Source organism: Pithys albifrons, chromosome 4 (genome assembly GCF_047495875.1).
Source record: "Pithys albifrons albifrons isolate INPA30051 chromosome 4, PitAlb_v1, whole genome shotgun sequence".
Lineage (NCBI taxonomy): Eukaryota > Metazoa > Chordata > Aves > Passeriformes > Thamnophilidae > Pithys > Pithys albifrons.
This window is the reverse complement of record NC_092461.1, coordinates 92,690,395-92,714,948: the sequence shown is the minus strand read 5'-3', so window position 1 is coordinate 92,714,948 and position 24,554 is coordinate 92,690,395. Positions and strand designations below refer to the sequence as shown.

Genomic DNA, 24,554 nt, shown 5'->3' with positions numbered 1-24,554 from the left:
CTTAAGGCTTCTCAACCTTTCAGCTCATCACACTGCGAACAAATCCAGATGCAGCCACACAGAACAGACGGTTTCAGTTCACTCAGAATCAAAAGAAAGAAGATTCAAAAACATCAACATCAGTCACCAGCGTCAATCAGGCCAGCACATCTCGACTAGAAGGACTGCAGTCAGAGAACCACCGCTTGAGAATGAAAATCACAGAGGTATTGTTTATTGTATATTCTGCCTACGCACCTTATTTTTTGCTATTTTTTGTTGCAATTCTGAAATCTGCTTAAATGCTGTCTACTTTTTAGAGATAAAATAGCTTCACCCATAGAAAAATACTGAAATAATTGGAAAGGGACAATTTATGTGAATAGTTAATTAGTAGAGGTGTGACAAAATGAAAAGTGTCTTAGCAAAATAAGATAAAACTTCCCTTATTTATTTATAACAGGCCAATTACTCTGCTGTCTCACATGGGTGTGCTGAGCACCACAGAGCAGTAGCTGTACAAGTGTAACCTTTACACACAAGCGTAACAGAGACCCGCAGCCCCAGGGCTCTTAAGGGCTCTTTGTTCCTGTTTACAGCTGAGTTCAGAGACTGCTGTTGCTGTTATTTCTCAACTTCTCTGAGAGTTCACTCAGAAACTTGGTAGACAGATTTTTACATCTTCTGTGAAACAGAATTACATATTTTCTTAAGGTAGAAAAGACCTTTATGATCATATAACCTGAGCCTTTTGGCACAAAGGCTGTGAAGTTTCTTCAATACCTACTGAGGGAAAGGCTGAGTACATGGAGTACATTAATTCCATTAGAGCTACAAGGTGTACATTTATAATTATATCCATCCTTGCTCAGGAGACCTGAAATGATCACAAATCAGTCTTGAAGACCGCCCAATTTGTGAAACAAGATAACCATAACTGATCTATATCTTACAGAAGTTGCCTGTTCTTGCTCAGTCTGTGAAGTATTCTTATACCTTGAAGAAAAGGTATTTTATTGCAACAGTTACTTCTTTGTCCAGACCTTAAGTAACAACAATTTCCTAGAAAACTAAAAGGTCTCTACTCAGACTACCAAAGATTCCAAAAGCAAAAGGTATTTCTGCCTTAAAGAAATGTAGTTCAGCTTTGCCAGGTCCCTTTCACGAGAAAGCCTTGAAATTTTTAATGAAGTCCTAGCTGCCTGCTGACAATTTCTGTTCCTTTACCCTACAGTAGTCTTTTTTATCAAGCCTCCTAACTCACAAGATCTCAGCCTGTGCTTTGCAAGGCTCATGAGGGTGAGCACAGGTAAGGCTGGTCAGAGCAACTGATCCACACTAGGGCATGTAGGGCCCTGCTGATCTCATTTGAACTTTGCTTAGATAGATCAAATGCCCAGAACCAGTAGGTCCAAATCAGAGTTTCATTGTCAAGAGGGTTTGGAACATGCCCTACCATGGCTAGCAGCTACATCTCTGGCTCATCTGGCTTTAGTTGCTATGTCCCAGTTCTATAGGGAGACAACATAAAGCTAAATTCAGCAGTTTTAAAATTCAGTTAAGCTGGCAGTGGACACAGCATCCTGCACAACTGCCCACAAAGAGCATCCCAGATTGTTAGGAAGCTTATAGATTCTATTGGGGCTGTAGGCAATGGAATTGCATGTTAGCCTCTGGGGAGAACACCCTGTGCTCTGCTCAGTGCTAAAAGCAAAGCATTCCTGATCGACTGCCAGTTGGTAAAACTGCCAACTACATGTTGACTGCCAGTCACTCACATGGCTGGGCACATATTCTCCTGTCTGTTTGATGCTTTCCTGGACAAAGTAGTTATAGCTATGTATGCCACAGTTTTACATATAAATAATAAAGAGTTTTCAGGTTGGGCTTTCTAACATCCATATCTTTCTCATTCATCAGTACATCTGAATTGCTTAAACTATCCACTGCGAAGACTTATCCCTCTCATATGCCCTGTGTGCAATATCACAGTTGAACACAATTCGAGATTTTTAGAGATAATGTAGTAGTGCTATAAGAAGACTCCATTTGGCACAGTGTAGTAATTGCATTATCACCTGCCTTCTAGTCTAATTATAGAAAGCAATGCAGTTAATGCAGATATGTGAAGCAATGACTCTTGAATTTTTAGGGATTTGTACTCTCTTTGTTTTGCAGCTGGACAAAGACTTGGAAGAAGTCACAATGCAACTTCAGGACACTCCTGAGAAAACAACATACATTAAGCAGAACCACTATCAGGATCTTAATGACATTCTTAGTATACGGAACTTCACAGACAGCAAAGGTGACAGTGAGTAAAATCCATCAGTAGCTTTACCCACCAAAACGTTGAATAGCAATCTCATTGGATTGATTTCAGAGCACTCAGACCTTGGTAAGGTAGGGCTTCAAATATTCTGGTTTCATTCCAGAGAGTATGGGGATTCACATAACAAGCTATATGGTACCCACTGAGTAGTTATTTCTGTATGTATGTCATCTATTGTAATACACATGGTACAGTGGGAAACTTGTAAAAGTGTACTTGTGTTCAGAAGTTAAATTTTCTGTGCTGCATGAAGAGAAGAAAGTCACAGAATGTTTCAGGTCTTGAGAGAGTTAAGCCTTCAGCAGTAGGAAGCCTAGTTTAATATGTGCTTGCCTGAGTAGGGTTCTCAAATCCTGGTTTTGGACACTGCTGCCAAGCACGTAAAAGAGAAGCATGTAAATATTTCAGTGCTGGTTTGGACTCTAAATGCAGAATTGAAGGCACTCATGTATGAAAATTTTTCCCTAGGAACTGATAAAAGGGGATGTCATGACAACTGTAACATTCCTAAGTTGTTTTCACTGTGTCTCTTGCATCATTCCCTGTAGAAATATATGCGAGAGAATCTCTTCCCTTAAAGCCATTTTGCTTTTGGGAAGCAATAAGATCTGGTGCATATGCAATAAAAGTGAAAGTCAGGGCACACACCTTCCATTTCTGACTCTAGCTGCTCTAGCTACTTTGTGGCTCCTGGCAAATAACTTTGTACCATTGAATATTACTATAGTATGTGAAAAAACTACTTTTCCTGCGTTTAGAAGTTGTAGATTTGCATGTTTGTTACACTACAGGACTCAGGCTTCCGATTGACGTGGCACCCTAAGCTCGATTAAGCGGAACAGAAGCTACTCCTGTAAATATAGTTGTTGAAGATTAATTTTAGAATAAGCGCAACAATTCACATATGTTTTTGAAGTATCTTGAAATTTTGGCTGGATAAGGTTACTTTTTCTTGCACCTTTTGTTTTACCCTGAGTATGCACTGGGTTGTGTAACTTGTGGCAAAAAGAAAAAAAAAGGAAGAGTTCCCAGTGTCTTTTTTAAAAATAAAAGCAGAAGGGGGGAAAGGAGGAAAAGGAAAACGTAAATAGCTGCTGGAGGCGTGTGATTATTGGGCTGAGATCAGGAGCAAGAACTAACATCAGTGAGTGGGATGAGGCAGTTTTACCAAGTGTTTGAAAGGAACACATAGAATGTTCCTCTCATGTCAGATGCTCCAGGAAAAATGATAAATCATGAATAATATTTCAAGCAGAAAAGATACATTGCATTGTGCCAAATGCCCATCTGAGTTTGGGTATGAGAAACAAAATTATTCTCAAGAGGTACTCTGGGTGTAAATTTAGGATGGGATGCTTCCCACAGCAGGATACACTCCATTAGCAAGAGGATGCTGGCAAAGAAATCAAGGATAAAATATAACCTTTCTGCATTTTCTTGTGGCTATGTCTACAAAAGACATTGATACCTAACTGCTACTTTAAGCAGCACAATCCAAAATCATCTGTGTTCATAATTTTCCCATGGTACAGTTCCCCGACTCTTACATATCTGCTGTGGGCTACATATTTAAAATCACCAGCAGGTATAGAGCCTTAATGTACAGAGTAGCTTAAAACTATTTCCAGGGATTTGCAGGGTATTCTTCTGCATACTGAAGGTTGGCAGACAATTTTCTCAGTGGACCTACCACATAAAGCTCCACACAAAAGGCAGGGCAAGCAGGGAAAGATGTTTTCCCTTGATCATCTTTATATTGAAAGATTCGAGCATCCATTCACCTGGGAATGAGGAAGACCTGGATCCCAATTTGCAGCAGGTGTTTGAAGCTTGGTCCCACACTTGGTGGGAAATACTCCAAGCAGCATGCCTATTATGGTGTATCCTTATCCTGACTCAAGTGATATCAAATGTTCATACTTCCAGGGTCTGAGCCACCATGAACAACAACCCTTGCTAGCCTTTTTCTGTCCTTCCCTTTCCATTGTCTTCCCTCTTTCCACATTTCCCTGTTCCTTATCTACATGTCTGAATCTCCTCTCTATTTCTCTCAACGCATCCATTCCCAGTAGTCAACCTATGTGCCTAATTTAAATTTGCCATTCCAATCAAAATAACAAGGCTTCACAGAATTCATGCTGCTGAGTCGCTGCTGAGTCACTGCTGCTTCTGTGCAGATTCAAACAGACATCACTTAAATGGTACTTAAAAAAATTCTGGCCCTTACGGCTACAGGAAAGCTAACTCTGAATGACATAACTATGCTTTCTGTAGCTATGTATTTCATGTAACTTTCTGTAAAGGAAAGTACAGAACCTTGAAATTATGCATCCCTGATGGCACTTGAGTGAAGCTGCAGAATTGTAGATAAACTAGTAGCATGACCTAGAAGTGACCATGTCCCTAATCCCTATCATGCAACTGGAGAAGCCATTCCAGTATTGTTTTTAAGGTGATGAAGGGGTTTTTGCCTACCTTGACCTTGTGAAAAATGTGGACTGAGAGAGCAGGAATTGGACAATGAAGAGAGATGCTCAAAATAGCAGCTGGCTTGGAGCTAAAAATCATAGCAGATCATTTGCCACATTCACTTTGTGCCTCAATCCTATGTAAATTGTCTTTATAAAATATCTTGCTGTTCTGGAGGAGTTCACATAGAGAATACTATGAAGTGTAATGCATTGCTATTGCTATCACAAACTCAGGACACTGCTCTTCATAGTACAGATCATAACATGGGACTTAGGCAATGCATCTCAAACAAGCCCTAATCAAACTTTAATGTCATAGTACACTTCAGTAGGCTTCTGATCTGTAAATATTGTCCAGAGTTAAAATTCCTAACTCCTGTAGCCAAGTGCTAAATGAGGTTATTTAACTCTTCTCTTCCTTCCCCACCACCTTCATTTACATCAAATATGGATTTAAGATACAAACGTTAAAATGCTTTAGCCAAAATAGGTAGACACAGCTGTGCACTCATATATCTGCCTGACCTCAGCCAGTGTTTCATAACTTTGGGATTCCTGGTTAGCTATTAGCAGCAACAGCTCCCAGTGTAGCCCAGAAGCAATTTGCTGGCATGGGGACTCCTCCTTTACAGCACATTTCAGTACATCTCATTTAAAGAGAGATATTATCTGAGACACTCATCTCATGTTCACAAATGCGTAATGTCTCTGAGACATCTACAGCAATTGGCTATGTAAGAAAAGCAATTAGGAAAATGTGATTTGTGGTTTATGGTTTTATTGCTTTCTTTTAATGCAGGCTTTTAGCTGTGCTGCTAAATAGCTTTGTGGGGTCCGGCAGTTCTCAACATGCTCCATGGACTTTGGCTCTGGGATTTCAAATGGCTTCCCCAGTTGAATTTAAAAGGACATTCCCTTCTCTTCATTCGATACATTCCTTGGATGACTTTGAGTCACTGTGTCTGCTAGTGATCTCAGTTCTGTGCATAACACATCATTAACTTCTCCCCTGGAATTTTTGGGATCTGGTGGCCTTGCTGGCTAGAGCCACATTAGACCCTGGGTTTGAGGCAAGGATGGGCTGTGAGGGAGACTAATGCTTGGCCTATGCCATCCCTGGAACTAGCTATGCCATTCGGCAAGAGGAGTCCAGCTTGAAGGCACAGCTGTGTTTTTTGGCTGACCTTTCAAAAGGAGGACAAGTGCATGTAACTGTGATGCTGTGTAAAGAGGAAGGTTGTGCCACACAGTTCCAGGGAAGAAATACCCTGACATGGACGCAAACCAGAGCTTCCCAAAAGAGACCCTTGCACCTGTGTCAGTAACCAGAAACAGGAGAGACTTCATGAAGGCAGAAGTTATTTCTGCTGTGTAAGTTCCTGCAGAGATAAAAGATAGTGAAAAGAAAAATACACAGAGGGAAGTTAGTATGTGTTAGGGCCGGGGGGGAAGGGGCAGGATGATTTTTCTACGCTTTGAATCTACTATCTTACTCGACTTCCATTTGGCATTTTAATACATGAAATTATTCCCACGTGAAATAATTCACAGATTGATACACTGCAAGAGTTTCATATAAAGTGAAGCTCAGAAGAAATTCTGCAGAAGAATCTCCATCCATCTATCACTACCTTAGCCAGTACATTTCAGAGTAGCATATTAGGGAAGTTAATGAACAACAGTCATCCTATAGGAAGTACAGAAGAAGGAAGAGACAGCCTTGCCATAGTCTCCACTTATGAACAAACTTTTTCTGCAAGTTCTCTCTCTGCAGGCACCCTTCCTTCCTCAGAAAGCCTTGTCTGTTTTGAGCCAGAAAGCAGTCTTTACTCATAGCTGTAAATGGACTGGGAGCATTCATTTACATGTCAGATATGCCTACATGCTGTCACTTGTCACCCCATTCCAATGTTTCCTAGTGCTAGTTTTTCCCCATGTAAAAGCAGCTCAAAGAAAAACATATTTCAAAGGCATTTTGCTTTCAAATGTGAAGGAAAACAGTTCATCTATAATAGAAAGAGAAATATTACTTTTGTGAAGTTCGTGTGATTCAAGCATTAAGCTTGAGACTGAAAAACAGATTCAAAGGTAAAGGCTTGCAGAAATAACTCCTTTAAAAAGAAAGGATAGAGGTCCTTATATCCCTTGTATATAGGGGTATATAGAGATATGTAGACTAGTTTCTATGAAGCCTAGTAAATGAATTCCGTCTTGAAGTAGGAGCTTGTTTCTATTTCAATAAGGAGACCAAACTGTCAGATGTTCAATGCCTGCCCTTTCTTGAACAGAAATTAATCTGTAGTAAAGGGGGTTTCTTCTGATTTAAAGTAGTATAAATCAGAGCAGAATCTTACTGGCTTTTCTTTTTAAAAAATCTTCCTCTCATAACATAACTATCAGAAGTCATGATTTAGACTGCCTTTGTGGTGCACTTACTTCAGGAGAACTTTTTCTGATTACCCAGCTGACAATGTGATAATTTTATTTTTTCCTTTCATTTTGCTTTCTTTATACCCTATTCACATGAAAAGCAGAGACTGGCTAGTCATGTTTCACAGTCCAGACAGCAGAACTGAGAAAAATTATGGCAGATTTTAAAAGTCTACCTCTAAGCTTTAAAGTTTCCAGAGCTCTTTAGTAAATCAGCAAAGTTATCTCTGTCAGCTCTTATAAGTCATTATTAAACCATACTTGTTTCTTTGTGGGCCATAAAATATGCTTTCTAGCAAAGAGAAAACAGCAGTGGAATTGATATTGGATGAAGAGCAGTTCTGCCATCCAGTTGAAAGCCATCAGAGGAATATTGCCACTAAAGTGCAATGATGAAGATGTTCAATAAAGCTGCAATATACAAACAGCAACAAAACAAGCTTCTACTTAAAGAAATATGGTTTCTAAACTCTTGGAAGAAATTGCAGCAGCATCAGTCACCTGGTGCTTTCTGCCTGAAGCTGAACAGGAGTCATTAAAATGCGTGGTGCATTTAAGCCTGCCCAGGTAATTTTGGCAGCACCAGGTTGCAGAGTGATTATATGTCTGAAGGGATCATCACCCCTGGCAGAGCAAGAGAAAGCAGCTGCGAGCAATGACCTCTTTGCTGAGACCCTTGGTGACCTGCATCAGGTGTGCTCTTGCAGCTCAGAGCTTTGACAGTGGAAGCTGTTTCTTTGCTGCAGGTACACAAAAGTCCTGAGCTAAAGCCTTGCCGGCTCTCACTGACAACTGGCAGCAAGCTTTGTGTTCCGATGAACCTGTCAGTGAGTGCTGTGTGAGGCCCTTGAGAGCTATTTGTCTTTTTTTCCCCAACAGTTTTCTGAATGGAAAGTGCTCAGGCATCACTTAGCCAGACTTTGAGTTCTGGTGTGAACCGGAAGGTGAAAATTATTTCGAAGGTGCTTCTGGGTACTGTAAATGTAATTTAGAAGGTAGCTAGATCATCCCAGTTCAACTTTCTCAGTAGTATCTGCAGTGGTAGACAATACCCTGGGAAGGAAGGGCATTTTCCAAGTGAAATAATTAATGGACAGAGGAGGAAAAAATGGGAAAGTACCAAAAGCACTGCTCCCCTTTCCAGAGGAAAATGGGAACTCAAATGTTTACCACTACCTTTAATTTCTTTTCCCTCAGTTGTTCATATATGCAAAACTAGTTTTCTCCATCCTTAAAGTTTTTAAGTGCATATGGTAATAGTGTTTTTTCTTTAAGCTCCAGCTCCTAGGAGCATATGACTAAGTGAGAATCTTGCTCTTCATTATTTAAATGAAAGGTAAATGAAAAATGAAGATATTCCAGTTTCCATAGCTGCAAAATAAAAATCTAGCAACTCCTCTCACAAAAAACTTAACAAATAAGAATTAGCCCTGTTTTTACTGGGGTTTTTCTGGTTTTTTGTTTGGGTTTTGTGTGTGTGTGTGTGCATATTTTGAAAGAAGCAAAGGAAAAAGGAAACAAAAAAGATCATAGTTTTATGTGAACTTCATCTGTATTTTATACACTGAAATTTGCATTTGGTACCCTTGTATACAGAAATTTATTCAGTGTATTAAGGGAGAGTCATCTGCAAGGGTGGTAGAAAAGGGTCTATTAAGAATAACACACGGTGATATATGGGCTGTTGGTGCTGAGAGGTGAGTAGGCAGAGAATATATCATTTGTGCTCTACTCTAAGCTAAATCCCCCACCTTTTTGACAGGGACCACCTCCTTCTCTCTCTCACAGCACATCTGAAAGTGATGAAACTCGTTTAGTGGCATACGACACAGATTAATATATTACATCACATACTCCCAAAAGCAAGAGTTGTGTATTCCAGTCATTTGAAGAAGAATTTTACCTTCAGTGGCTTTGTAAAATGTTAAATTTCTTATCTGGGCCAAAAGAGTTGGAACCCTATACCAGTTAAATCATAGGGCTTTTCCATCCTTAATTACAAGGGTTACTCAAATTTTTACTTCAGTCAGCAGTTTTCATTGTCAGCTTGGATCAGCTCAGGATTGAACATTGGTTTTAATCACAGAAGTGAAAAGTGTTCTTTTCTAAATGTCTTTTTACAGATGTCACAAAGTTTTTATGCAAATGTCAAACTCGATATACAAAGAAATGGGTTATATAGAAAATAAAAACTGAATTCTTCTGACAGCAGATGCCACACCAGCAAACTTCAGGCTGCCCTGAGATAATAGACCTCTTTGCTTATCTTAACCTCTGTCAGATTTGACTCTTTCCTGTCCTCCCTTCACATCTAAACCATCACTGATTCCTGCCATCTCTTCCTTTTAAACAGTCTTCTTGCTACAGCTGAATTCCTTAGCTTTCTTTTACTGACATTTTCTTGCCCCACCCAAAGCAACTTCATGTGTTCTGGTCATGTCTTCTTTCTCACCAAGACCCTTCTCTTCAATGCAACATAAGTGAAAAATCTTCTCTTGTCCCCTTCTAAGCTGTAATGATCCTCATGTCTGCACATTGTTGCATCTTCACCTGCACACTTCTTTCCATGTTGCAGAAAGGAAATGCTGTCCAATAATGCCAGGGATGACCTTGCTGGGAGGGCAATTATACATATTGGAGTTTGCCCTCAAAACATTTCTGTTTGTGCTTCCAGCTTCTTTCCTCACTTTGTGTTTCTGCTGCTTGTTTTGTCCCACCAGTGCCTGTCAATAAAATACATATTCCTACCATGCTGGGAGCTGAGCATTAGATGGGGCTTCTGAACATAAGTGGAACAGAAAAGCAGCTTAAGCCTTCAAAATGCACTGGCTTTTTCATGCTATTTTCCTTTTCACTCTTTTCCTGCTTTTCCCCCTTATACCCATACCCATTTTTATGTTCAAATCCTCCAGTATCCTCTTCAAGAATTTACCTTAGAGTCCTCTTCCTTGCTGCCTCAATGCCTGCAGCAATCACTGTTTCTCTGTTTGTGTGGCAAACAACTGCTGGTGATGGATTTGGAGCGGCTCTGTAATTATTTATGAAATCTGTGAACTGTCCTCATTATTCAGATGCTTTCCATGTGATTTTATTTGGATTAACACATGAGGAGACTTTGGAAAAGCAGAGAGGAACAGAAAGGATCCCTGTCAAAGCCTTAAAATGGCTGTGTTTGCCCATGTTTCTCAGGGGGATTGATGCCATGGGCTTCAGCACAGCTAGTCAGGGACTCACAGGACACCCAGGGGAATCAAGTGAAGCAAGGTATGGGGGGAAATGATGATCTTCTTTGTTATCACTCTGCAGAAAAGAGAACGGCAGGAGAAAGCTTAATGACATCATTAGCTGTCCTTCCTGAAGACAGCCTATGGACCAGTGCAGCTGATATGAATCATATTTCCAGTGCCAGATAGTCAAATGACAGCACCTAGTTGCCTATGTGATCATATGAGTATGAAGCTTTTATACATCAATGATAATATAGTTTTTTTCCAGGAAAAGACTTAACAAAGGAGGTTTTTTTCTTATGAAAAGGTTACAGTTTCTGAGTGCAAGAACAGTACAGTTACATTAATTTTCCCCATAGCCTAAAACTAGGTAAGAGAGCATTACACAGCTACATAGAGGTGGACAACAAGGTTTGGTTTGGGGCATTTTTTAAAGGCAGGGGGAAGCAATAGAAGGACAAAAGAAGTTTTGTCACTTTTCTGTTCCTTCATGGTAGTTCCTATGGAGGAACACATCATCCAAAACATAAGAGTACCAAACTCTCACAGGAAAACCTGAGACTATATTGGAATATAGCTTGAATGTGTTTACTTTGTGGCATTATGGATATCTAGGAAATTTTAAAATGGAACAATTTTTAAATAGTCACTTGGTCACAGTAAAGTAAAATTGAATGTGTTGTCCATCCAGATGGTGAGAAAGCCATTTTGAAAAATCATCTTGATCAAAATCCACCAGCACAATGGGGCTCATCAGACCCTTCCAGAACAAGCAAAGATCCCATAGAAGACATCAACTCTCCAGAACAGTAAGTATACATCATTAGCTGCTGGTACAATATGGGGTACCCCTTGCTCTCTTGGGTATGCATGTGCTTGAGTACATAGAGTTGTTACTGTTTTAGAGATATATTCCATCCTGGACACCAGCTGCCTTGCTGACAAGATGTTAATTTGAATTATTGCATTTCATCAAAGCCTGTGTTTCTCTTTCATGCATTTTTTTATGGGAAGACCTTCACTGTAACCCCTTTTCAGCCAGCTCCAGCTACAGAAAGACCCTGAAACATCAGCAACAGAGAATGTGAATGGCACCTCCTAAAGTAACTGCAGGCAGTAATGTTGTACTGTGATGCCTCCCTGCCACCAGGTCACCATCTCAACAAAGTTTAAAGGATATCAGAGACATTAGATCCTAAGGTGCCCCAAAGGCAAATTAATATACATCTTTTCTTTTGTCAGAAACATCCAGAGCATGATTGCTAAAGTTTCTGTAGAGAGTTACAGGATGAGCTGTGCCTGACCACCAATGTATGGAGGAGTGAAGAGGATGTACACATGTGCACACATCTCTTATAGCTCTTGTCAAAAGTCCAAATCCTTCCACACACCAGCCAGAGAGGTTCATGGTGTACACAGACATTTTGTTCTTTTTCAGTCTTAAGCTAACTGAGAAATAAAAAACATTCTGAGGGCTTTTCAACGTTGCCATAGCAGCTGGACCTGAGTTTTGGCACAGGAAAGTCTGCACCAAGTAGTTTCCCTTAGAAACAATGCTGCAGCTACCAGGAGAGGATGGCACAAAACACTGGCTAGATTCATGGAGAGGAAATAGTCTTATGGTGTCAGCTTTTCTCTCTAGGAACCTATACACTAAAGTCATGTCCTACTCTTTACTCGCTGAGCAGGACCTGCCACAGGCCAGAGCTCAGGGAAGCGCCGTGCTCATTTGTCCCTGCATCAGCCACTTCCCCACGGCAGCCTGGTTACACGAGCATCACTTCAGCAAGATCTCAGCTAATAGCTGTCAGACTCCAGGGCAACTTAAAAGCTTACTTAAAAAGAGAATAAATTATTAAATAATTTACTAGAATGATTCACATCTGTGACAGCAACCCTGGTTTCAGGTAGTAGCTACTGCCTTGTAGTGCCTGGTGCAGGAAAACACGTAGATTTCTAACTCTGTCCTTGCAGTCAAAAGAAAACCCAAACCAAAACTGCAAAGATGCTAATACACACAACACACACACACACACACACACACACACACACACACACACACGCACACACACACTCGGTCATGCACCAAAAGAAGCTCACAGCAGATGAAATATCTTGCAATTTCAAATAGGCAGGGCTCTTGCTGACAGAGCTCTCATGACTTCATGGGGTCAGCAGTGCTTTAATGCACAGCTATTAGAGGCCTGTGTTTTTTCAGCATCATTTGTCAGAAATAATGTAGTGTGAATGCAGCCTCATCCACATGTGGCCCCCTTACATTAAGAAAGATGCTAAGAAAAACACAGACACTCAGATAATCCAATTGTCTTGATAAAGATTTCTTACAGACAAAAAAAAATTCATGACAGAACTTCATCTAGGCTAGTGATAACTGATGAGAAGACTGAAATTTCCTAAAGGTTCTGAAGAGCGGCTCAGTTCAAATCTGAACTGTTGTTGACATTTATGGAAAACAATTAATAAAGTCCTGCTAAATTGAAACCATGTCATTCAGCATTTGCACAGCTGTGACTGTGCCAGATCCAAGGATCAATATCTCCCCTGAGGATGAGCTGGCAGTTTGGGTAGCAGAGCCACACTGCCCAGGCACAGTGGACCTGACAAAGAGAAGTATAGCTGTCTTCAGAACTTCCCTCTTTTTGACAAGAGATTGCTTCTGTCCAAACTTAGTGCTCTTTAAGGTATCCTTCTACACCTGTGGGCTTGTTTATTGACTTGTCTGGCATCACTTCTGGCCTTCAATGATTACTAAATATGTAATTTTTCTCAAAAAAAAAAGTAAAAGGGAGTTAAAAGCAAGCTACTTTTCCTGTCTCCTCTTTCTCATTTCACTTCATACATAGGGCATCTGATAGGTAGTTGCACAGTCCAAGGAACCTATTTCTTATTCAAGAACATGAATCTCAAGGACATTAGTCTGAAAAATATTTCCTCTTTGTCACAAGAGTGTGAAAGGAGTATGTCAAGACAATAATTTGCATGTAGAAATGTTGGCCCTTTAGGGGCTGTGGGAAGAAGAATCATTCCAACTTCCCATGTTAGTCTGCAGTCATGACTGCTGACACATTCCAGTATGAAAATTTTTATAGAGTGCAGGAAAGAGGTGATTTGGGATTTTTTTCTTTCTTTATTACCACTAGTGCTACATTTGACTCATTGCAAGTGTGATCCCTTATTCTACAGTTGTGTCCAAAATGAAGGTGCAGCAGTGCCCATGCACTTCAGGCTCAGTAGTACAGGAAGGTGTTTCACATTTGCTGATGGTGTGATGTTTACATCATCTCAATCAGAATGTGAGAAACATTTGGTTTGTGCTTGGCTGAGATTTAGAACTCTTCACCTTGGGAAAATGTGGTCCATATGACTGTAAAGCAACCCTAGAGCATAAATATACATGATTCTCAGTTCCCTTTGCATCTTACTCCCTTTCCTGCTGGGCAGGATGCAGTAGGTTATCCATACGGTCATGTAAAATTTGCCATACTCACTCAGACCATCAGAGAAGAGGAAAAAGTGGATGCTAACTGCTTTCTCTCCTGTTTACACTGGCTACACAGTGCAAATTAACACTTCCTATAGTAGCCAAAGCCAGTGCACAGGCTCAAGCCCTGCTCTTTGATTTTCTATTATGCTTTTTAGCATACTCTCTAGCACAGCTGTATCAGCTTGTACTCTCCTGGGTAATGCTTGGCAACAATCTGGTGTTCAGAAACCCTGTTTGGAGCATGCTTAGCTGCATGGATAGACACTGCACCATGCCAGTTCATGTCAGGTCCAGAAAGCAGTTTGAGCCAGCTTAGAATAGATATTATAGTTCATTTCCCAGTAGGCTGAGTTGTCTCTCACACACGCAAAATCAACTCTTTCCTGCTGGGCAGTGCAGCTTACTTATCTAAAGGTCACATCGGTCAGCTTATCTGCATGATGGCCACATGAATACATTCAATGCTTTATCTTCTATGACCCCCAAAGACAACCTTCTGTGCATCATCATTCCTGCATGTTGTCCTGTCTCATCAGTGACCTGCATCCAGTGAATTAATTTTTGGTACTGTTAAAAATTTATACTGTTCTCCTTTTAACAGCAACAATATGTAACAGTCTTCCAGATCTCTTAGTAAAGGTGATGATAGATTTCTGCAGGACCTCACTAAAACCTGCAGTTTTAATAGATTATTTCTATATTCAGTCTTTTTTATAACCTTCAAAGCATAACTTCAAAGCATAACTGGAGCCAGTTATCTTAATTTTAGTAACCAAAAATTCTCATTCTAAGAAGTTGGTTGTGACTGAATTATTGCATTTCAACCATATGCCTCAGCATGAACATGCCTCTGTTCTTCATTTTTTTCACTGACAGTGCATCATATTAGTCTATCTCTGATCTTACTCAAATCTGTCATTAAAATATGGTGGATTTAGAATGGTTAATCTACTTGCTAGTACAACATCTTGCTTTATTATAACCCTTTAGAACTTCTCCAGCATCCCTGCAGTTGCTAAAAATCAACATTAATGGGCTGCAGAAGTAACTGAAATAATCCCTGAGAGTGTTTAGACAGTTTAGGCACTCATGCAGAACTTTGGATGCTTGTCTGATGCAGAACTTTTTTCTGTCCTCTCACTTACCAATACATCTCAGGAGTAGTTTTCTATAACAAAAAAAAATATTTTTCAAATACCTCCACCCCCTTTGTGCTACTGTGCATTCCCATGTGCATTGCATTGTGTTACCATGTGCATTAACATTGGAAGTCAAGATTTTGTCTAATTTTATGTTTCCCTAATAAGTGGTATTTCTGTACAGAGCTGAGGACATATGCCCTAACGCATTATCCTGATGAGTGGCTGCTCCCTGCATGGCACCACCCTTCCTTTCCATGTCCTTCAGTGGTTGCCTATGATTCTAAACCCACTAATACTGACCATTCCCGCTTCAAAACACTTGACCAAATATATGCTTTCACATGTATATATGTATTGTATGGGCAACTTGAAATGAATTCATAGAATCATGTAACAATTTGGGCTGGAAGGGACCTTTAGAGGTCAGCCAGTCCAATCTCCCTGCCATGACCTGGGACAACTTTAACTTGATTGGGTTCTGTAAATCCCCATCCAGCCTGGCCTTGAATGTTACCAGGGGTAGGACATCTACCACCTCTTTGGGCCACCTGTGCCAGTGTTTTACAACCCTCATCATTAAAATTCATTCCTTGTATTTAGTCTAAATCTATGCCCTTTTAGTTTAAAATCATCACCCAGTGTCCTATCACTCCATGCCCTTTTTAAAAGTTCCTCTCCATCTCTCTTGTAAGCCTCCTTTAGGTACTGGAAGGCTGCTGTGGTGGGTGAAGAGAAAAATCACTGATATTGGAAAAAAAAAAAACAAACAAAACCTAAAAAGAGTGAGGCAAGGCAAAAACCCTACCAAGAGTGAAGCAGGTCACAAGATTTACTTTTGCTTAAGGAGAAAAAGCATGTTTGTTTGGATTTTTTTACTTGTTTTGTTTTGTGTTCCTCTCTAGGAGTTTTGTCTAAACTCTTAATTGTGTGTGAGGCTCCAGGCTACAGTTCTCTGCCCCAATTCCAGGAACCAAGTTTTCAAGTGAAAGTAAACTTCTATGTACAGTTAAAGCAAAATTTGCCACCCACTGCAGCCACCACTGGCATAGCTAAATAAACATGTTTTGTCCATGGTATGGCTAACACTGAAATGGATGAAAAAACCAATCCTATTCACTTGATTATGCAATTGGATTCTTTTGGAATAGCTTCAAAAAGCTCTTTAATGAGAAGTCTATAAAAGTTGAACAAAGTAAGCATTTCCACTGGTGGGAAAATAAGCATGGGCAATTCTGCATTTGACCCTGCAACAAGAGACGGAATGACAATCCGCAGTATCAGGCTCATAAGGATTCAGCACATGGAAGCAGTGAGCCATGCCACCTCTGCAGTCCTTGGAAAAAAGGCATGATTTCATTGATAGCACCAGAAAGAGTTGGGCACAGTAGCAAAATAACAATGAATGGATTTTGTTTAGTCCCAGAAATACATTGCCAGCACTAGAATGATCACCACTGTGGGTTAACATTGCATGAAAATTCTATAGGGAGTTTGAGGAGCAAAAACAATGAGAAAGAGTTTTCCAGATAGACAAACAGCTATTTCTACTGCATCTCTATATAGACAAGCCATGGTTTGTAGTGCAGAAACTACAGAGAACAGCATTACATTTCTTTCTGTTTGCATTCAAAAGCTATACTGCTTGGTCCCTGAGCAGTGCAATGAATGCCTTAGTATCTGTCTCTGCTTCCAAGCAAAAAATAAATTAATTGTTGTTTGAATCAGAAAGGCTTCCCAAAGGCTAGCTTTCAAACATACACCTTTGTCTATACATAGTCATTATATCAGAAAACGAGGAAACATAAATTTACTGATACAATGCTTTCTATGGGCATTTTTCTTCTGGAATCAAAAAGCCAGTTTTCAGTTCAGCTCAGTCACTTTGACATCTGTCTTCTCTTTAGAAAGTGCCTCTGTGTTTCAAGGGTGAATGTCTCTAAACATGAAGCCATCACGGTGATAACATCTTAATGACTGAAAACCTCAATTAGATTTTGATTTTGTGAAAAGTGTTAGTGTAGCCACAGCACAGGGGTAGCAGAGCCCCTCATGGCACCATCTTCTTCCAGCAGAAGGGGTAGATGTGAGCATGGTTTAATATCCATTTTAACAAACTTGATACCAGTTATCATGTTGTCAATCTGCTTGGGAAAAGGGATAGAGAAGCCTGGGTTCCTAAATACTGACTTTTGGTATAGGTGGTACGTTAGATTGCTTTTAGAGTGCCAGTTCCTCAGGTGCATAGGACTGACAGCCAGAGCTCGAAAGCATCCATCACATCAAAAGCACAGACCCAGATGTTAAAGAGGAACTACTTGGAAAAAGACATCAGTCCCAATTCCCTCCCGCCATGCACCTGTGTTTGCTGCCTCAGCTGGAGTTGCAACAATGCCATCCTTAATCCTTGTACTAAAAGTGGTGCCTGAGCTCTGTCTGTGACGTCATGCATGTCTACAGAGTTAGACAGGGTTCTGCATGCAGTAGATCACTTTGCAAGGGGCTGGGGGTCACCAAGCCACTCACCCTCATTGCAAACTTAAGGTTTGCCCTTTTCCTAGCATCAGCACTCTAGCAATTAACCTGAATGTGCCTAGGAATTTTAGAAAGTTGTGGGATGCTGAGAAAGCACCCTTAGATTCCTTTGTCAAGTCTAACTTGTCAGAAAAATTCCCCAAGGGGAAATAACATTGTGGTGGCATAGCTCAACAGCAGCAAGTACAATGCTCTTGGCATTAACCCTCCCAATCACAGCAGCAGGCAGGGGAAACATCCTCGCAGCAACCTGCGAACATATCAACCATGTAATGTATTACATTTTCCTCTTGGCTAACTGCCCCCCTCCCTCTCTCTCTCCCACAGCATACAGCGTCGGCTGTCCTTGCAGCTGCCCATCCTTCATCATGCCTACTTGCCGTCCATAGGAGGAGTGGACGCGAGCTGTGCCAGTCCCTGTGTAAGCCCCAGTGCCAGCCCTCGGCACAGACATGTGCCACCCTCCTTCCGAGTGATGGTTTCGGGGCTGTAGGAAAGGGAGATCAGTGCTTCCTGAACTGCTTTTAAGTACTCAATGACTGGACTAAACATCTGACCTGGAACTGCTACAAACATGTAACATTGGCTCTTACCGCAGAGGAACTGCCACTGAGGCCCTCATCACAGGAGTGCCCGTGTAACTCGTGTGGGAAGGCAAAGGAGAAGGGCACAAGGAGTTTGATCTGTAGCCTTATTCATGGAGTTTTTATTTCTTCACCTAGAAGTCACTGAAAAACATTTCTTCCAAAATTTCTACTAGCATCCAGGAGGCTGGGAAATACGGATCTTGCAAAAAAGACACTAGGAAAAAATAATAAACACTCAAATGTCACTGAGCTTTGTGTGGCTGCTGAGAACATGCAATTCTATACTGTACTCATGTAAGGAAAGTGCAGTGGTTGAGCTATACCATGTTGAAATAGATACACTCATTTTTACAAGAGTTGTGTTAAATCGTTGGAAACATTCTGCACTGGTTAGTCTTGCTTGTTTTCATTTCAGGTGATGATGTTCCGTAGGAAGGAAGAATTGTGAGAAATGATTCCTCGGGTGTCATTGAGACTGCAGTGCTGTGAGCAGGGTCACCTCTAACTTGCAGCTGTATGTGAAACCCAAGCGGAGCCTAAAGCTCCAGCTCTGAGTTGCCACCAGCTGGAGAGCTGCTGGTTGCAAGCAGAGCACTTTGCCCTTCTCCAGGGGCAATGGTAGTAACTGCTGACCATCTGCAGCTTCATTTTTAGCAAAGTTTCTGCATCTCTTTCAAAATAAACACCACCAACCGTAACATACTAAACTGTCTGGAAAAGTCCTAGGGCTGATAACTCAGGAAACTGAGGACAGATGGGTAGTAAAGTCTTAATGTCACAGGATGAATTGTTTTTCCTAGTTTGTTTGAATTGTGTCACACATAATTACAACAAAATTAATTTAGTGGACCTGGGGGGAGGGCTTAGGGCACAGCACTTTGCTGCTGCAGGCAAAGCCTGCAGAGCACATAGGTGTGAATATACACTATGTTTGCTTTGTACCTGCGTGTGACAGTTGTAGTGGATAATAGAGAGGACAAATCCAATTTACCAATGGAACATTTTATCTAAACCCTAAAAGTACTGTGAAAAAACAATGGGTTTTAGACTTTAGCTCCATTCCCTGAACCGAAGTAATTAGGAAGAACGATAGTGGTGTACCATCTGGACCAGCTGTGGAGCCAAACCCTCAGGCACAGGTGAGACACACATGCAGCTTCTTTTTCAAGAGACTGGAGATGTGTCCTCTGATTGACAGGGCTGTTTGCTAAAAGTAGGGGTGAAAAAACACATGAAGCACCCACTGGGCTCTCAGTTTTCTTTGACCAACACCTGTGCACCTCAAACCAAACCTTTAGAATTACATACCTACACAGGTTTACAAATCAGCAATGACTGAAGCACAGTTGAAGGGGTTCATTAGCTGAGGTACTTAACTGCAGCTTTGACCAGCTAGCATAAATCTCCATTAAAAATAAAACACACCTCATAGTGGCCAAAACCAACGTGAATATGTATCCGAATCTTACAATCAGGAGCATCACAAAATATTTCACTTGGCACATACAGTAAGAGAGGGTATGGAAATATCTGTAGCTTTTAGAACAAAAAAACCCTGTAAGTATAAACACAGATAAAATAGAAATCATTACTCTGTTTAAGCACTAAACACTGACGTTGTCACTCAATGTGTGTTGACAGTATTCTCTTGCTTTATTAATATCATCAGGGCCTGGTTTATTTTCAAAGGAATGTTAATTTTTAAAAAGAGAAAATTATGATATTGTATATAATGTATACACAAAGATCTCTGTAGAAATATTATTCCAACTTAGCAGGAAAAAAATTCAGAAGTATCGGACCATTGGAGGTGAGAGTGTGTGTGTGTGTGTGCGTGTGTGTGTCTGTAACTTCGTGAATACCGGCTGTGTGATGTTTATTAGGTTTAAACCATGCAGCACATTCTTTGTCTCGATACTGTAGTTTCTCCCATAACATTTTTTTTTACTTTACTGCAGATAACAAGACCAACCAAGTGAATATAGCTATTTAATGTTTCTGTTCTTTTATACTGCAGCAAAAATGTACTGTAAATTTATGAAGAGGCTGTGCCCCAATGGCATTTTCCAATGATGTTAGTGCACAAATGCTTTAAACTAGACTGGAACTGCCAGAATAAAAATGTAAATGAAGAATTTCTTGTATAACCTTATACTGCATGAGATAAATTTTTAATAAATTGTTGCAAATCTGTTTTTATGAATAAAATATACAAAACTTAGCTTTTTTTGACTCAATGCCCTCTTCCCCCATTGGAAAACCATTTTTAATGAGTGTGTTTATATATATAAATATAAGTATATATAAAAGCCTCCTTGAATAAAGATGAATCCTATTACAACACCATATTTTAATAAAAATGTGGCACAGAATAAAAATACACATACTGTGAGTTGAAGGGTTTGCATTTTAACAAAAGATATAGATGAGCCTCTGCCCTGAAATACAATTACTGCAATACTCATGAGTGAAGTCTAAGACCTCTTTTAAAAGGGAAAATAATCAAATGTATGCTGAACATTTATATCCAAACTACACTTAATCCATACACTATTATGTCTTGCACTACAGTGAGTGTGAATTCAGAACAGAAAGCAAGATTTTACTATTTCACATAAATTATTGAAGTTAAGTCAGTCTTCTGGCTCAATAGTAAAATTTCATCACCAAATGAGATGTTTCTGACAATAAACACCTATTGCTTCATGAAGGCAAACACTTAACTTCTCCATCTAATTTCATGCATGTGGTGAGGTTTGTGTCTGAAAGCAGGTTCTTCTGCATGGCAGAACAGGAAAAGAGAGGAAATGGAGGGCAGTGAGACATCTGGAGGAAAGAGCATTTTGAGATGTTTGCTTTGCAACGGGAGCATCCTCAAGCCAGCACAAATGTCAGAATGCCCGAGGTGAAGGAATTAGAACCACTACAAATGTTTTCCATAGATTTCTGATGCAGCTTAGGAATCCCACCAAACATATGCAAAAGAGAAAATACCAATGAGGAGTTAACAGTGTGGATCAGGCTCTCAATGCAGAATACCAGATGGCAGGAGAAACTCAAACAGATACATCAAAGCTCATTCAAGAAAGGGAAAAAAAGTCCAGAACAACTTTGATGTGAAACCTATATTCAACCAGAAGCTGTGGGAGGATGTGAACATCTTAGACTTGCTCATGAATAATAGGAAACCAGAACAAAACAAAACATAACTTTAAGAGGTCATAAAAAAAATAAGAGCGAAAAATCAGAAGAGCAAGTTTGCTTGAACCATTGAGTTTTCACAGCCACACAAATATACTTCCTATAAAATCATAAAATTGCTATTGAATTAATAGAAGATTGCTAATCTTGCAGCATTATTTTCAAATAATTAAAGGATGATAGGGAAACAACAGTTTCCTCTTTTTTTATAAAAGATAAAACATCTTTTCTTTAAAGCTGATAGTCAATTCTTTTCTGATCTTTTCAGACCTTGTTTGTTCATTACCAATCTCAGTACAGTGAGCCTGTTGTCCCCAGGACAGGATTAGTGTTTCTTTGCTTTCTTCTCAGGCTTGCTTAGCTACTGGAAGCCAGCTCAACAAGACCTATCCCAGAATATCCACAGCACACTATGGACGTTGGCAGGGCTTTATTGTGCTCTCATATCACAGCCCAAAGGATGGGCTGGCTTGCCTGTTCAGTGAGCTGACTCCCCTGTCACTGATTTGTTTAATAGGGATTATCTGCTCACTGTCTGAGAAGACTGACAGGTTTATTACAATGGCTTAAGCATTATGATTTTTGTCTGAGTTCACTGCTCAGTTACCCACTGCCATTTCTCTCTCTTGATGTCATGAATAGTACTTATGACCATGAATATTATACAGGAGTGCACTTTTAAGAGCACCCTGCCTCTTGAGCCGATCAGGATTCTGAGTGCACTACTGTGTCTATCACTACTCACTAAATGACATTGCAGATGATCAATAGAGGCTCTAGGGATACATTGGAGAAGGTGGGGAGGAGAACAGCCTGAGCCCATGTTGGGCTGATGGCAGGGGCAGCCCTGGGTAGCAGTACCATCACATCAGTGTTGCCACAGTCCTCTCTAAGCTGCAGACATTTTGAGCCACCAGCCTTGCAAATTGCAGCTGGTTTAAACCTCCTCCTTTGGTGATAAGGTGCTGAAGCAGGCAAAATAAAAAGAAAGAGGGAAGGATTGGCAGAAGGAGAAAGGAAGGAGAGGCATCTCCAACCACTGAGATTGTCCTTCACTGCCCACAAATGTCTGCTACTGATGCCCATCAAAGCCAAGCATCACACAAGGATTTAGACAAATTACTGAACTTTAGAGGCTAAATTCACTAGAGATCAAATAGATCTGAGGACAGAAACTGTAGGTACCAGCAGCAAGCAGCCTCTGGGCTGGCTCACTGTCAGAAAGGAGCATAGCAAAAAGGAACTCAGATGACCTTGGGGCTCAGGAGAAAGAACAGACATCTTCCTGAGTCTGCAGATATGGACATTGACTAGAACTGACCCTGTACCCACGTGCCATGGGAGCAACTTAAGCTGAGAAAAGTATCGATTACATTTACAACCCACAGCTGCAACCACCTCAGTGATCACATGGCCCACTTACCTCAGCAGTGTGGGATACCTGCTTGAGCAGCGGAGCTGCCACTGGCAGCAAATCATCCCACAGATCTGAAGTTGTCCATTCTGGCAAGTCAGATTGACTGAAAAGTAGGGGGGATTGCTCTGTGTGTGTGTGTTGCAGAGAGCACTGACAGGAGACAGAGAAAAGACAAGCAGCATGACATTAAAGGCCTGAAAAACACTGTAAGGGTCAAGACATCCATACTACCTCCTGCTTTGGGAATTTGTCAAGCATCTAAAAGCAAAAGCCATTCTAAGGACATGCACACACAAACTAGGTCAGAATTAATTCTCCTTGGCCCTGGCCCACTCTGCCACAAGACTATGCTGCTGAACATCCCCTGCTTGGAAAGAAAAAGGAGCATGAAGCATAAATTAAAAGCTGGAAAAAAGTGGACAGGGAAAACATGCACATGACTTTGTATTCGTAAAGTGCTCTGCTGCACTGTTACCCAAGTGGTTCCTACTCTGACTGGTCTAAAGATTCACCAGTATTTCCAAACACCAGGGACACATCCCAGCAGACAGAGGGATGGATACACCTGTTATGCAGGAGGGAGGAAGCTCACACCCTCACCAAACAAGCCAGCTAACATAATAACTATTCCACATTGTTAAGCAGGCTATCAACCAGTGATGCAAACCAGCACAAGCTTTGTAAGACCAAAGTGTTCTCCAGAATATAAACATCTCTCTTTGGGAAGCCTCATGCTCCTTTCACTTTGGACACATCATGGACAACACAGCACAAGCAGCTCTTGCTACTTGAGAGAACAGCACTGTTCCTCCAACCTGAGAAACCCTTCACTTTTTCCTCTACTAGAGCTGTGCCTGACGCAAAGAGCCACAAACAAAACAGAAAAGGTGAAAGTCATCTCTTGAGCACTTCAGGAGATAATGGCAAGAGGGTTGTAGTAGTGCTAGGACCACTTTCCTGAGTGTACTCTTAGGGGCATCTGCAGATAGAGGTGCCACTAAAAGACGTTCTGAGAAGACCAAATTGCTGAGCAAAGATGAGCATCTCCTCAAGAAAGGTAAAAGGAGGAAGTATCTTAGTTGCTCATCTTAAAAGCAGTCACATTTCCAAAGGCATTGACTCTCCTCATTATGAGCGGTGGCTGGAAGGACACTAACAATAATAGGGGGAGCAAGGACAGTAGCTTCACACTGAGGCTGCAGAGGGAGGGTGACAAGATAAAGGTTAAATCTCTAAGTTAAGCATTCCATAAGGCCCACAACTCATCCTGACTCAACACTGGAAAGAAATCCTCTTCAGTTTGCCTTGCCTCATACTTACGTCACTGGAGGCACTATTTGAGAAAAATAACTGAGTTAATGGGAGAAAAAGAGGAAAATATCAAAACAACAAACACACATGTACAAGAAGATGGCTTGAGAGTCATAAAGATGCAAATGAACAAGCAACTCAGCTGCAATCACTTCTGAGGAAGATACATCAATGTCAGCATCAGATACGAGCATCTCTAGCAAAAGATAGTAGTCGCTGCCACCCCACAAAGCTCGCTGTACAAATAAAGCTGTTAAAATTGTCAGAAACTAAGCCAACACCATCACTAACTGCCTCAGTGGTGCTAGTAACTAAAATGGGAGCAACTTTCCTCCAAATTTTGACCTCAGCTTCTAGTAGGCTCAAAGTTTGAAATTCAGTTCAGTGCTTCAATATCCTAGGATATTTCCAGGCTTTCAT

General features: G+C 40.7%; 1 protein-coding gene across 2 annotated transcripts in view; it reads left to right on the top strand.

Annotated features, from left to right (window-relative positions):
- The window catches only part of GABBR2 (gamma-aminobutyric acid type B receptor subunit 2), a 482,477-nt gene extending 461,982 nt beyond the window's left edge, over positions 1 to 20,495 (top strand). The window contains exons 16-19 of one of the 2 annotated variants that reach the window (XM_071555005.1): positions 24 to 206; positions 2,158 to 2,293; positions 11,131 to 11,248; positions 17,946 to 20,495. In XM_071555005.1, the coding sequence (XP_071411106.1) occupies positions 24 to 206; positions 2,158 to 2,293; positions 11,131 to 11,248; positions 17,946 to 18,111 (603 nt within the window). In that variant the 3' untranslated portion in view covers positions 18,112 to 20,495. The remainder of the gene's footprint in view (positions 1 to 23; positions 207 to 2,157; positions 2,294 to 11,130; positions 11,249 to 17,945) is intronic. The other variant, XM_071555006.1, reaches the window with a different exon arrangement.
- Positions 20,496 to 24,554: the final 4,059 nt, after the last annotated feature.